The sequence below is a fragment of the Loxodonta africana genome, chromosome 18, assembly GCF_030014295.1.
Source record: "Loxodonta africana isolate mLoxAfr1 chromosome 18, mLoxAfr1.hap2, whole genome shotgun sequence".
Taxonomy (NCBI): Eukaryota; Metazoa; Chordata; class Mammalia; order Proboscidea; family Elephantidae; genus Loxodonta; species Loxodonta africana.
Genome location: NC_087359.1, coordinates 50,630,556 through 50,644,201, shown reverse-complemented (window position 1 = coordinate 50,644,201; position 13,646 = coordinate 50,630,556). Strand labels below are relative to the sequence as shown.

The following is a 13,646-nucleotide window of genomic DNA, read 5'->3' as shown; positions in this document are numbered from 1 at the left end:
ACCAATCTGCTCTGTCTCTATGGATTTCTCTTTGCTAGATACTTTATATAAATGGAATCAGACAATATGTGACCCTTTCAGTCTGGCTTCTTTCACTTAGCATAATATTTTGGAGGTTCATCTGTGTTGTAGCTTGTATCAATACTTCATTCCTTTTTATGGATGCCCGAATAATATTTTACTGTGTTTATATACAAAGTCAAGCACTCTTAAAAACCCTTGTCTGTTCAAGCAAAGATACCTCCTGTTAGTATTGAAAAGCTTCCCAGAAATGTTTGGTTAGCTTTGATAGGCTCTCCACCTCCGGCTTACTTCTGAGACTCCTCCCTTTCTTAATAGCATCACTAAACAGCAACTTACCTCAAGTGGCTTCTGTGTCATTAGGATCCTGCTTCAAAAGGACATGCCCACCTAATTAATACTCCTCTTCTGCAAACCTGACCTGAAGCCAGAGTTTATAGCTCAGTGCTACTTATTACTGAATTCCTGAGTAACTGCTATGGCATTGGGTACCAGCTGAGTCTTACAAGTGTCATTTTGGTAAGGGATATCCTGTTTAGGCATGCCACATCATTCTATATTTTGTAAAACTAGGGTTTTCAGTCTCTTCCTGCTCCTCTGAAACCCTCCTACAAGGTTTGAGAAGCAAAAAAGGAACTAGCATTTCCAGGGTGTCTACAATGGGCCTGGTATGTGACAGACATTACATTCATATTACATAACCTTCACAATAGCCCAAGAGGTAAGGTAAGGTCCATCCCACTTGACAGGTGAACCAAGCTCTGAAACGGAGTACTTTGTCTGAGGCCCCACAGCCAGGAAAATGCAGCTCTTCTGAGCTTTAAAACCCCTGCCTCCCTAGAACTCCACCTCCGCTGCCCTCGGTCATTACTATTTCTAAAAACTAAGTGAATTCTTGATCGGAATAATCAAATATATATATACTAGATAAACTTCATCTAAGTAAAAAAGAGCTAGTTTTTTTCAACGATCCTTGTCTTGTACAGAAGTTTGATTATTCTGACACCAACATGGCAGATGCAGAATGTGGGCCCCGGAATGGGTCACAGTAGCAGCAGGAGTGAAAAACAAGGCTGAGCAGGAATTTAAATGCCTATCAACTCTGACATGCTACATCAAAGTTCTAATTCAGAAATAAATCACGCTAGAGATTTATCAGGGTACTACCTAGAAGTGAGCACTCAAAGTTTTTTTCAACTTTATGATTTGACTGCTTATGCAGGCTGAACGGCTGCTCTGAGTTCTGGAACTATAGAAAAAAATGTGTTTAAAGTCACTGGGTGTGGTTTGCTAATACACTTAGAATGGTATTTCATCACAGGGTAAACTCTGTGGTAAGTTTGTTAAATAAATGAACAAATTGGCTAAGTTTACGAGCTGGAAATAGTCTGTTTTATGATCATACGGTAACTACTAAAACTTTGAATAAAGTGCTGCGTAAGTACCAAGAAGTGGCAACTCAAGCTTTAGGCAAGGCTTCCCTTGACCTTTGGACTTGACAGATGAGTAAGACTTTACTCAGGAAATGGCATTCCACAAAGACGAGGAAACATTCAAAGTCATGGAGATGTAGAAAGAAAAATCAAGAAATTTAGTGTTGAAGGTAGCAGGTGATAATCTAGTGCTATTTCAAGTGAAGGCAGAATTTTGTCTAAAATGTTGATTAATTTACCTTATAATCTTTTAAATATTAGGCTTCATTTCTCACTATTTTGATTGCTTATTAAGACCTATGCTGCAATTTTCTCCTAAAGCACAATGAAACAAAGGAAGCAGAGACGGGGGGAAGACAGATGCCACACCACACAAGGTTGGCAAGGAACCAAGAAACAAGGACCTTCCCCCAGAGCTGACAGGGAGAAAAAGCCTTCCCCTAGAGCCCGCGCCCTGAATTCAGACTTCCAGCCTCCTAAACTGTGAGAAAATAAGTTTGTTGAAATAAAACAAACAAAAAAGGATTTATGGTGCTTATGCTGAAATTTTTTAAAGATCTAATTTGACCCCATCATTCATATGAGAAAATGAAACACAAAGAGGCTTATTTACGATTGTGAGGATGGCACAGGACTGGGCAGTGTTTTGTTCTGTTGTACCATATGGTCGGCTGTAAGTTGGAACTGACTCGACCGGCACCTGAAAACAACATCTGAAATGCCTATGGTTCAGAGACAGATCTGGAACTGTAAGCCACATTTAGTGTTCTCCACTATTCCCAGCAGAGCTCTTATCTTCAGCCTTTTAGAGTTACATAGCTAGGAAAAAGAATGAGGTCAAGACTAAAAATTGTCCTTGAATTAATGCTGTGCTTTGTCTCTACCAAACTATTTTTATGAGCACCATCTCCCAATGGTGTTACCATACAGCTCTTCCGCCATGTCTTTTAACTTTTCTTGAACAGAACTTTTGAAAGCTAGTTCCAACAGTTTCTCTCACACTGTAATAAAGAGAGTCTGCAAAGTTTAAATAACCCCTAGCCCCAACCCAAAGTAATCACAACTAAATTGAAAACAGACTATAAATGCAGGAACACTGTATTTATTAGATCAGTAATTCATTTTTAGCAATACAAGTACAGAATATATCACAATGCTGGTTACAAACATACTTAATATGTTTTAATGGTTACAAATAATGGTGGGCACTACAAGTCAGTGAGAAGAACGGTATGAAAGGTCATTCTGACACAATAAAGAACTCTTTTCAAAAGTCTATTAATGACCTTAATTTCTATAGAAATTACTGTGGCACTATTAGTGGAGATTTTCTTGTAAAGAATTGTTACTGATTTGTTTTTAACTGTTCCATTAAGACTTGGCTTTTTATTTTGAGCCTATTAAATTAAAATCCCCTGTTACTTAATAAAGTATAAAAATAGTACTGACCTGGTAATATTTAATAAAATGTAGCATTCATTCACATCATAAAAGTGTAACTAAATTAAAAACTTTTAGTTACCATGGCAACATATCTTCCCATAAAAGGAATATACAGAGATGAATGTTACACAAATGGTACCTCAAGTTATTTAGTGATCCAACACTTGTGCACCACAAAGCAAGTTTTCTAGATATCTATATAGAGAGAGTATATTTATTTTTAATCTTAAAGTTTACTTCTGAAAAAAATGTGCACTTCAACGAACTCACTAAGGCCACTCATGCTACAGATACCTAGGATTGCAATTAAAGAACAGTATTATTTAATAAATCGTAAAGCACACTCCTTCAGTTTATCAACAGGGTAAAACAAGTTTTCTGCCTAAAACATTCCTGAGATTTGGGGACAAATGCACTACTAGTGTTTAAACTGGAGATTAATCCAGATGTCAGGTTAATTAAAAAAAGAAAAAAAAAAAGAAAATTTCCTGGCAGGAGCTGAGGTCCTCCAAAGCCAAGAGGTGAAATGTGCATTAACTTTTTAAGAAAAAAAAAAAAAAATTGTACTTATAAATAAGCACCTTTCCAGTAGTAACTTTCCCATCCAGAAAAAGAACAGCTTGGAAGCAGCAAGCTACAAATCCTGGGAGAAACATAAAAGCTGAGTGTCAGGGTATAATACTTGCTTCTCAGCAAATCATTCTTTCAATTTTTAGTTTTGGCCAAAAGCTTCAATCATGTTTTAGGCATGTGTTTACTGTCCAACATTCCGTTTGCACTACTAGGAACAGCCAAATGGCACCCTCAGCATTTGTAAGACTGCAGCCTATGTAGTTAATTTTTACAAAATTATGAACTCTTCCTAACAGGTCTCTGACAAATCCTTCATTTTCATAAATGAAAGCATACCTGAGCAGGGATCACTACAAAGCTAGAGTGAGTTCATTTGTAACCAAGCAGAGACAGAGATTTGATGGTAATAAGCGTCATAATGCTTTGGGCACAGCTTTGGGGTCCCGTAAGATTATGGTCTAAAAAACCCAAATGGTTCCATTAAACTGCAGGAGTGACTGACCACTGTGTGGCATATGCAAGTGTTAAAAGGGCTCCACAATGCACGTGGCTTGAGTAGCACCAAACTTTAGGAAAACAACAGAGTAGGAGAAAAGAATGAAAACCGGGGAAGAATGAAACCAAACTTTCCAGATTTAATATTATTTTGCTGAACCTCCAGAAAAATCTTCAAGTTTGGTCTGGGTTTCCTTACATAGGACTCTGTCTGTGCAAGCTATTGGTTATTGTGAGGTAAATTTCATTCTTTTGAGATTTTTTTAAATCCCCATACATCTAAATTATCCCAAGCATCCCCACTAAGAAGGTAAATCCCATATTTAAAATTATTAGGATATTATTTTTCATCAGAAGCAGAAATAACAGCATATTAAGTCATATCAGTAATAGAAACTGGCAATCTCCTTTCTCAAACTAGAGAGCTGCATTAAATCAAGATACATGAATTTACAGAAAAGTACATTAAAGTAGTGCTGATGAGGAGAAACTGTCAACAATGATGATACCAAAACAAAAACTGGCTGTCATCTGACATTGCCACCCTGTGATCCTAGGCTTCAAAATACCTTGTTGCTTTATCACTGAGTATGAGCTAAGCTGAGTTCAGACTGAATGAGGAAGGATGAGGCAGTAAGTCATTTGCTTGATTTTATCCTAAGAAGTGCTATACATACCAAAAAAAAAAAAAAAAAGATTAAAAACAACAACAAAAAACTGCATATGGAAACAGAAGTTTCAAAATATTTATTGAAAAACAATTTACCATGACATTCCTATACCACAAACATACCACAGGACTCTAAATAACCAACAAAAGTATACAAAGCCTATCCTGAAAATATCTTTGGAGGTATCAGATATATAGGCCCATGAGGATAGAGCTGAGTAACTTAAAAATGTTAGTCCTTGGTCACTCAGACTATTTGGTAATTAATACAGAGGTGCCTCTTGGCATCAAATTGCAATAACCGGGAGGGGGCCAGCTTCACAAACTGCAGGTGTGCCAATTTATTCTTTCCAAACTTTAAAAAGAAAATAATTCAATTTAAAGAATAAATCCAGGTTTCTACTTCACATAGCTATAATCTTAGGGTCTGGGCTTGCTTGCTTCATCTGCTTAGGTATATCTCCCAATCAATTTCTTCCTGGGGACTTGAAAGCATGGGCTCAAAACTAACAAGGTTGCAAATAACAGTTTTAAACAAGGTTGTATTAGGGTAGTTCAAAAATACTTAAAATCAAATTTATTTGAAATCACCAATTAATTTTTCTGTATACAGTTTAGATTTTTTTCTCCTCCCACCCAACGTGCAAATTAAAAGAAAACCAAAATTCAACACACATTCACCCACCCAACTACTCCAAGCTTTAGCCAGGAGCAACATCTCTAACAGCCAAGTCATGAACCCCTGAAAATAGGGGGGGAAACTCAGATTCTTAACTATAGAGGCACAAAATGAGCCACTAAAATAAGAATTGAGGTAACAGCAAAAAAACCTTTTTGTTTCTTAGATTGCTACATATCACAACTTCTCAAATTTGAATATTATCTCAACATTAAATAATCTGACTGGTTAAAAAAAAAATAAAATCAAAACCCAATAAACATAAAGACAAGTTAGTGGAATAGATATATCATTAGGGAATCGTTCCATTTGACTCCTTGATTTCAACTAAACTGACTGAGTGGTACTATTATATACCATAAAAACGAAGGATTTTTAAGATACTTAGTGTATTTTTTGGGCATTCATTTTTTCATTAATCCCCACAAACTGTATAGGAACCTAAAATCTCCATCCATGGGCATAAGTTATTTTAAGACTCTTAGCCAATATACTTGTTAACCGCATTGATTATTAAGGTAATGTTTAAAATGACAGGAGTGACTGCAGCAGATATTTATAGACTTGTTCATGGCATTGCCATCTGTGTACCTTGACTAAAGATATGCCATTAAAATTGCCAAATTCCCCTAGTTTGGTATCTATTACATGAATATAATCTTTGCATTATGATTTCTCATTATACACCTAAATGAAATCACTCTACTGTAAAAAGCATATGCAGGGGCTAAAATAATAATCTAAAGCCTCTGGTCCAAACAATCGCCTTCTACATTAGGCTGGTCCTTTTTAGATCCTCCTGGTCCTGTTAGTAAACGCTATCAGAGCATCTTGCATTGTACCAAAAAAAGAAAAGTTAAAACTGCTGGCCTATCAGATCTTACTTACTGATCAACACTGGTCCAGTTCAGATGAATCTGACATCCTTTCCCTTGTCTTATACCTCACACCTCTGTAAGTGGTTGTGTCCACTTCTCTGGGTAAGGTGGCCAAACGTAAGTCAGGATGTCCCTCATATTTTGTATTTGTATTAACTTTTCTATACTGCATATAAAGATTTTCCCTATAAAATTTCTTTACAATACAGTATTGAATACCTCCACATGGAAGAATTATATGTTAAAAAGTTGTTAAAATCATCCTTACATAATAAGAATGCAACTCTTTTAAACTCTTAAATAGTTTTATTTAGGGGTTCTTTTTTCGTTCAGGCTTTCTGCAAAATGAATTATTTTAAAAAAGAAAAAAAAATTTTTTTTTCTGTTGTTTGTTCTGCTAGGTTGAAAACATGGGCCAGACTACTTATACATGCGGTACATGCTGAATATAACTGAATAAATGCTTATTCCTACAGACACTCTGCAAGATAGGGATCACCCAAATAGGGTCTTCAATGGACTGGACCAGTGTTTCAATGCAAATTCCAGCCCCAAAAAACATGGTTTTGATTTCACAGTATGAATTCCCTGGAATCTGGGAAAAGTTAAATTGGTTAACTGAGGTCCTCCCTCAGCAGCTCGGTCCCTCAACATTCTGAGAAATCAGGAAGGACTGCACCACTTCTTCAGTGGACTGGGGGCTGGTGTTGACATCTTCAAGAGCATCGGTCACCGAATATTGCCGATCTCGCAACCGGTTCCAGTTAGACAGAACATTGTGATATTCAAACACTTTCTCGTAATTTCCAATGGAGTTGTAAAGTTTAATGAGACCTCGGTAATCATACTCTAGTCCACTGTAGCCTTCACCGAAAAGTTTTTTCCCTGAGGAAAAAAAAAAAAAGCTCAGATAAAGAAATAACAAGTAGTTTCTATAAGATAAACACAAGTTCAATTCTTTAAGTAGGGTGGCTTGGTTTTGTTCCCTTGAAAGGAGTATATATAATTTCTTAAATCAGCGCTCCTCTCCTCAGTCCTTTCCACCATGAGTTATTTTTGCGACTTTTAAAAGACTTCTCTTGTTGAAAGCAGATGGCCTCACTAGGATTACAAAATTTCAGGGTTTGAAGGGACTTAAACCTGCCAACCAGAGTTCAATATTTTGTTTACAGTTACCTTTGTCAAATGTTGTGTTCAAAGTTAATTGGGTTATTTCTCCCCATCCCTTCAGTGTGGTTATGTTATTCATTTGAAATACACTTAGGTTCATTTGTTTATATTTTGAGTCCTCCCCATTGTTTTTTTTTTTTTTGAGTAGGTAAAATATTAATATGGTTCTATACAAAAAGATTTTCCCTAATTTCTTGTACTGAGTTCCCACCTAATCCCTATCACCAGTTTCTGGTATATCCTTTCTGTGTATCTTTTTGCAAAAATGAGCAGATATATGAATATTTTTCTATTTTCTCTTCCTTCTTACACAAAAGGTAGCACACTATAGATATTCATTTGTACTTTGCTTATTTTAACTTAACAGTGTATCTTGTAAATCATTCTGTATTTTTACAGGTGTGTAATACTCCATTCCTTTATTTACAGGTGTGTAATACTCCACTGAGTGGATGTACCATAGGTCATTAACCCATTCTTCTACGTATGTTCATTTATTTATAATATTTTGCAATTATAAGTAATGCTTTAATGAATAACCTTGTGCATATGTATTTGTTCTACTGTTGGAGGTGCTGCCACTCTGCTCCTGCAGCAAAACATATACCACCAGTTCAACAGTTTCTACATGTATAATTTAGTGACACTGATTACATTCTTCAAGTTATGCAACCATTCTCATCCTCCTTTACTGAGCTGTTCTTCCCTCATTAACAAAAACTCGCTGTCCCCTACGGTTCCTATTTAATCTTTTGAGTTGCTGTTGTCAATTTGATCCCTATAGATAGTTCTTAAGAGAGACTAGTTAAGCTAAACTGTCCGGTTTTAAGATGACTCCAGGGGTTATTTTCAGTTTAAAGATTACCTCAGGGCAATAGTTCTAGAGGTTCACCCACGCTCCATGGCTTCAGAAAGTCTAGAGTCAACGAGAATTTGAAATTCTGTTCTGCATTTTCCCCCTTTTCATCAGGATTCTTCTATGGAATCTTTGATCAAAATGTTCAGTAATGGTAGCCAGGCACTATCCAGTTCTTCTGGTTTCATGCAAAGTTGTTCATGGAGGCCACTGGCCACACATTCCATATCCTCCTCTTATTCCTGACTCTCCTTCCTCTGTTGCTCCAGATGAAGAGACCAGTTGTTCTGCCTTGGGTGGCTGCTTGCGAGCTTTTAAGACCCCTAACACTATACAACAAACTAGAAGGTAGAACAGAAGCACTAAACACATTATTAACTGGGCTGTTCCATGAAACCACGGCCCTAAACCTCCAAACCAAGGAACTGAACTGCATGAAATGTTTGGATGTACTTAAGCAGCCTCAGCAGCTACTTTTTTTTTTCTGTCATTGTAAATGTATCTATCACACAACTTTTGCCAATTCAACTTTTAACAGGTACAGAACTTACTGACAGCAATTACAATAATCATCTCTGCAACCCTATCGTTAGTCAATGTGATTTTTCCATCACCGTGTTAGACTCCCTTTGCCCCCTCCCTCCATCCCTGGTTACCACTGATAAACTTTGGTCTCTATACATTTGCCTTTTCTTGTCTTTTTATGTAAGTGAGATCATACAGTATTTGTCATTTTATGATTGGCTTATTTTGCTCAGCATGTCTTCAAGCTCCATCCATACTGTAGCCTGTACCAAGACCTCGTTCCCCTACTGGCTGAATAACATTCCATTGTATGTATGTACTGCCTTTTGTTTACCCATTCATCTGTTGATGAGCATTTACATTGTCTCCACCTTTCGGCTAGTGTGAATACTGCTGCAATAAACATGGCTGTACAAGTCTCTTTTTGAGAGTCTCTTCCTTCAGGCCTTTTGGGTATAAAACTAGGAGTGGAACTGCTAGGTCACATGGTAGTTCTCTTTTTAGTTTTCCGAGAAACCCTCACACTGTTTTCCACAAGGTCTGTACCATTTTGCATTCTCATCAGCAGTGGATACGGGTTCCAATTTCCTACATCCTCACAAACGTTTGTTATTTATTTACTTTTAAATCTTAGCCATCCTAGTGGGAGTGAAATGGCATCTCATTGTGGTTTAGATATGCATCTCTCTGATAGCTAATGACGCTGGGCATCTTTTCATGTGTTTGGTGGCCATTTGAATGTCCCCTGGTGAAATATCTATTCAAGTCCTTTGCCCATTTTATGATTGTCTTTCTGTTAAGTTAATTAAGTTTTATATATATTTTGGTTATTTGATTCTTGTTGGATATATGGCTTCTGAAGATACTCTCTCACAGTTGGCAGGCTGTCTTTTAACTTTTTTGGTAAAGCCTTTTGATGAACAAATTTTTTTTTTTTTAACTTTTATGACATCCTATTTATTTATCTTTTGCTGTTTACGTACTTTTGTTATTATATTAGATAATCTGTTGTTGAAAGCTAGGCCTGAAAGTGTTGCCCCTGCTTGTTCTTCCAAGAATTTTATGGCTTTAGTTTGCACATTTAGGTCCTTAATCCATTTTGAATTTCGTTTTGTGCATGGTGTGCTGCAGGGATCCTGTTTTGTTTTTCTGCATGTTGAAATCCAATTTTCCCAGCACCATTTACTGAAGAGGCTCTTTTTCTCCATCAAATGGACTTATCACCCTTGTTAAAAATCAGTTGACCATAGATGTGTGGGTTTATTTCTGGACTCTCAATTCTCTTCCATTGGTCTATGTGTCTATTGTATCAGTACCATGCTGTTTTGATTACTACAGCTGTACAGTATGTTTTAAAATCAGGAAGGGTGAGTCCTCCTACTTCGTTCTCTTTCAACATTGTTTTACTATTTGGGGCTTTTTGTCCTTCTATATGAAGTTGAGGATTGGCTTTTCAATTTCTGTAAAGAAGGCTGTTGGGATTTTGATCAGGATTGCATTTAATCTACAAATTGTCTTGGAAAGCACTGACATCTTAACAATATTAAGTCTTCCAATCCATGAACATGGAACATCTTTCCATTTATTTAAGTTATCTTTAATTCCCTTCAGCAGTGTTTTATAGTTTTCACTGTATAAGTCACTCATGTCTCTGGTTAGATTTATTTCTAGGTGTTTCATTTTCTCAGATGCTATTATAAATAGAACTGTTTCCCTAATTTCCCTTTCAGATTTCTCATTGCTGGTTTCAGATGACTTTTGGGTGGTTCCTACACTTAGCAGCTCTAAACAAATTTCAGTCTTAGTAATAACATTTCCCTTATACAACATTTTTAAGGTAAGTCAACATGTTGATAGCTAATCAGTTGACGCAAGAAAATTTAAAGGTAACATACCAATTGCTATCGATCGCAAATAAAGTTTCTCAGCATTTTCATATTGATTCATGTCATAATTATACAAAGAAGCCAGATGTCCCACTGAAAGGGCTACTTCATAATCTTCTTGACCAAGAAGTTGCTCTTTAATCTGAATTGCTTTGATGTGCATTTCTTCAGCTTCCTGAAACACAATAAGCCCTATTAATCGTTAGATTACACTCGTTTTCAACAATTCTCACCCAATGAACAAGATTCTTACAAACATCAAAGACATCTTAAATGACATCTTAATGTCAAAATCAGAGACTATATTTATATTATTCCAAAGACACCTAGGGGAAGCATTACTGGATTTTGGAAACTGTGCAGGTAAGTTGATGACAAAAGAAAACTTGTTCCAGTAACAAACAATTGTTGGAAGAAATCAACATTAAAACACTCTAAAATGAAAATGATCTCTTTTAGATAACACATTCCATAATATAATTGAATCTTACTAAGAAACTCTGTGTCATAATGGGTTAATTTATATAGAAGTATGTTTTATTTTTTAGAATTTTTGACAGTTTTTGTTCCAACAAACTAAACTCAGGCTAGTTGAGGAATATGCAGGTTGATTTTTCAGGTAAAACTGAATTGTCTTGGGCAGTGACTCTCATCCTTTCTTTACTGCAATCCTAAAATGGACAACATTAAGAATTTATAACTCGAAATTCTAAAAGGGAACTAAATTAAGTAATTTTTATTTCTATAATTAGTAACACCAGCAAAATTGCAAACCTACCTTGTCTTAGGCATTCTGCTGAATGTTGTACATATTTAATGTAGCTAAGAGCAATGTCTGACGCTTAGCTTCAACTGTATTCAACTGTACTAGCCTTTATGGTTTGACATATTTGTGTCTTATTTTTTTCATGGCCCTAATTTTATTTATATTTTGAATGTGTTATTTTATATACTTGCTGTTTTCACAGCTCTCTTTTGAAATAAGAATAATGATTAAAGAATAAGTATAATGAATATATACTTTATATTCATTAATAATGAATATATACTTTATTAATAGAGAAAAATGTAGTAAAAGATGTTTCCACCTTAAATTTTCTCATTGACTGGTAAAGTCTTCCAAGGTTTCCATAGTGTTTTGCAGTCTGTACATTAAATTCCCCAAAAGCTTTTTTAGCTAGTTGGAGTGAAGACAGGTGCAAATCGTGAGCTTCTTGAAGCAGCCTCTGTTCAGTTTCCTTATTATGACAGTCAATGGCAATCTCTTCTAAAATAAGTGCTGAATAAAGAAAGCAATAACATTAGTGTACTGTAAAATCCTATCTACCAAAAGCTACTCCAAACATAATAAAATTACATTCTATAAAGTATGAATTATGGTTTAAAACTGGTCAAGATCAAAGTGTTCCAGTTTAACCAAAAAAAATACACTTTTGGGGTCATTCTATTTTATGCCCATTAAACTCACTGCTGTCAACTCACAGTGACCCTACAGGATGGAGTAGAACTGCCCCAGAGGGTTTCCAACAAGCGGCTGGTAGATTTGAACTGCCAACTTTTTTGTCAGCAGCCATAGTTCTTAAACACTGCGCCACCAGGGATCCCTATTTTGCACAGTATAAGGAATTCAAATTTTTAAAAAAGGTATACAGTTTATTAATCAAAAAACCAAACCCACTGCAGTCGAGCTGACTCCAACTCAGCAACCCAGCAGGACAGAACAGAACTGCCCCATAGGGTTCCCAAGGCTGGAAATCTTCAGAGAAACAGCCTGCCACATCTTTCTCTTGTGGAGTGGCTGCTGGGTTTGAACTGCCGACCCTTTGGTTAGCAGCCAAGCGCTTGACCACTGCACCACCAGGACTCCTTAAACAGCTTATTACTTTTCAGAACTGGTTTCTATTTTACCAGACTGCTATACTTTTGCTGATAAGAATTTTTTTTTTTAAGTAAATTTAGAAGAGCACTGGGTCTGGGTAGAAGGAAGCAGGAAAAGGCAAAATTTTACAAGTTATAAAACTGTCAAGGAGTAACTAAGCACTGCTGAAATTTTTGAAACCACTGTGTAAAATATAACTTTTAACCAAACACAACTAAAAGAACTGGATTCCTCCCACTCACTTGATCAACCAAATGAGGCAAGAAGACACTTCAATTTCAAAGTCACATTCAGGGTCTGAATTCCGTCTAAAGCCTTAAAAGTATATATAATCTTTTTCCAGGTTATTCTATTTCTAGGAAAATTGTACATGCATGTGCACAAAGGTAGGTAAAAGAGATTTAGCTTTTTTTGAAAGAACAAAATGTTGAAAACAATATAAACTTCCACTAACGGGGTGAAATTCGATACATCTGAAAAATGGGTATATATCTACATGTATTGGAAGGTAAAATGTTCATGATATATTAAGTGAGAAAAGCAGATTATAAAACAAAACAATCATTCATTTTATTATCTATTTGAAGACAGAAAAGTTCAAAAGGATATTCCCCAATATGTTGATTCTACATTGGTGGAATTTCAGGTGGCTTAATTTTTTATTTTCTAACTTTTAATTTTTGACATTAATCATGAATTATTCATATAACTTTACAAATGCAAACCTAGAGGAGGAAATAAAAAAACAGCTCCAGAATTAAGGTAAAACATATCCCACAAGCGGGTAATTATTTTAAGAGTGACCCATTCATGTTGGCCAAAAAAAAAAGCCTCAAATGACAGGGCCTTGGTAATAATTCAAGGAAAGTTAAAATAAGAAAAGAAAGAAAGCAGTATTTTGCAAGAGCTTTGCAACACCAAGGGTAACCTGATGTGAAACTCAGTGAAGAATTCTCCACTATAAAGCTGAAGTTATACGAAAAACCCACCTTCAGTTTGTTATCCATGTTACTGTGAGATCACTTATGTTATTACTCCACACCCCCCATGAAAGAAATGAATGAGAGGAGAGACAAAGGAAAGAAATTCTAGATTATCAACCTATGCTACTACCATCAGAGGAAATACACAAATACCC

The 13,646-nt window shown here is 35.9% G+C and overlaps 1 protein-coding gene across 1 annotated transcript in view; it reads right to left on the bottom strand.

The window, feature by feature from the left end:
- Nucleotides 1-4,692: 4,692 nt before the first annotated feature.
- The window catches only part of APPBP2 (amyloid beta precursor protein binding protein 2), a 67,196-nt gene continuing 58,242 nt past the window's right edge, over nt 4,693-13,646 (bottom strand). The window contains exons 11-13 of the mRNA XM_003414571.4: nt 11,718-11,908; nt 10,639-10,804; nt 4,693-7,077 (exon numbers count right to left, since the gene is read on the bottom strand). Coding sequence (XP_003414619.1) covers nt 6,824-7,077; nt 10,639-10,804; nt 11,718-11,908 — 611 coding nt within the window. The 3' untranslated portion in view covers nt 4,693-6,823. The remainder of the gene's footprint in view (nt 7,078-10,638; nt 10,805-11,717; nt 11,909-13,646) is intronic.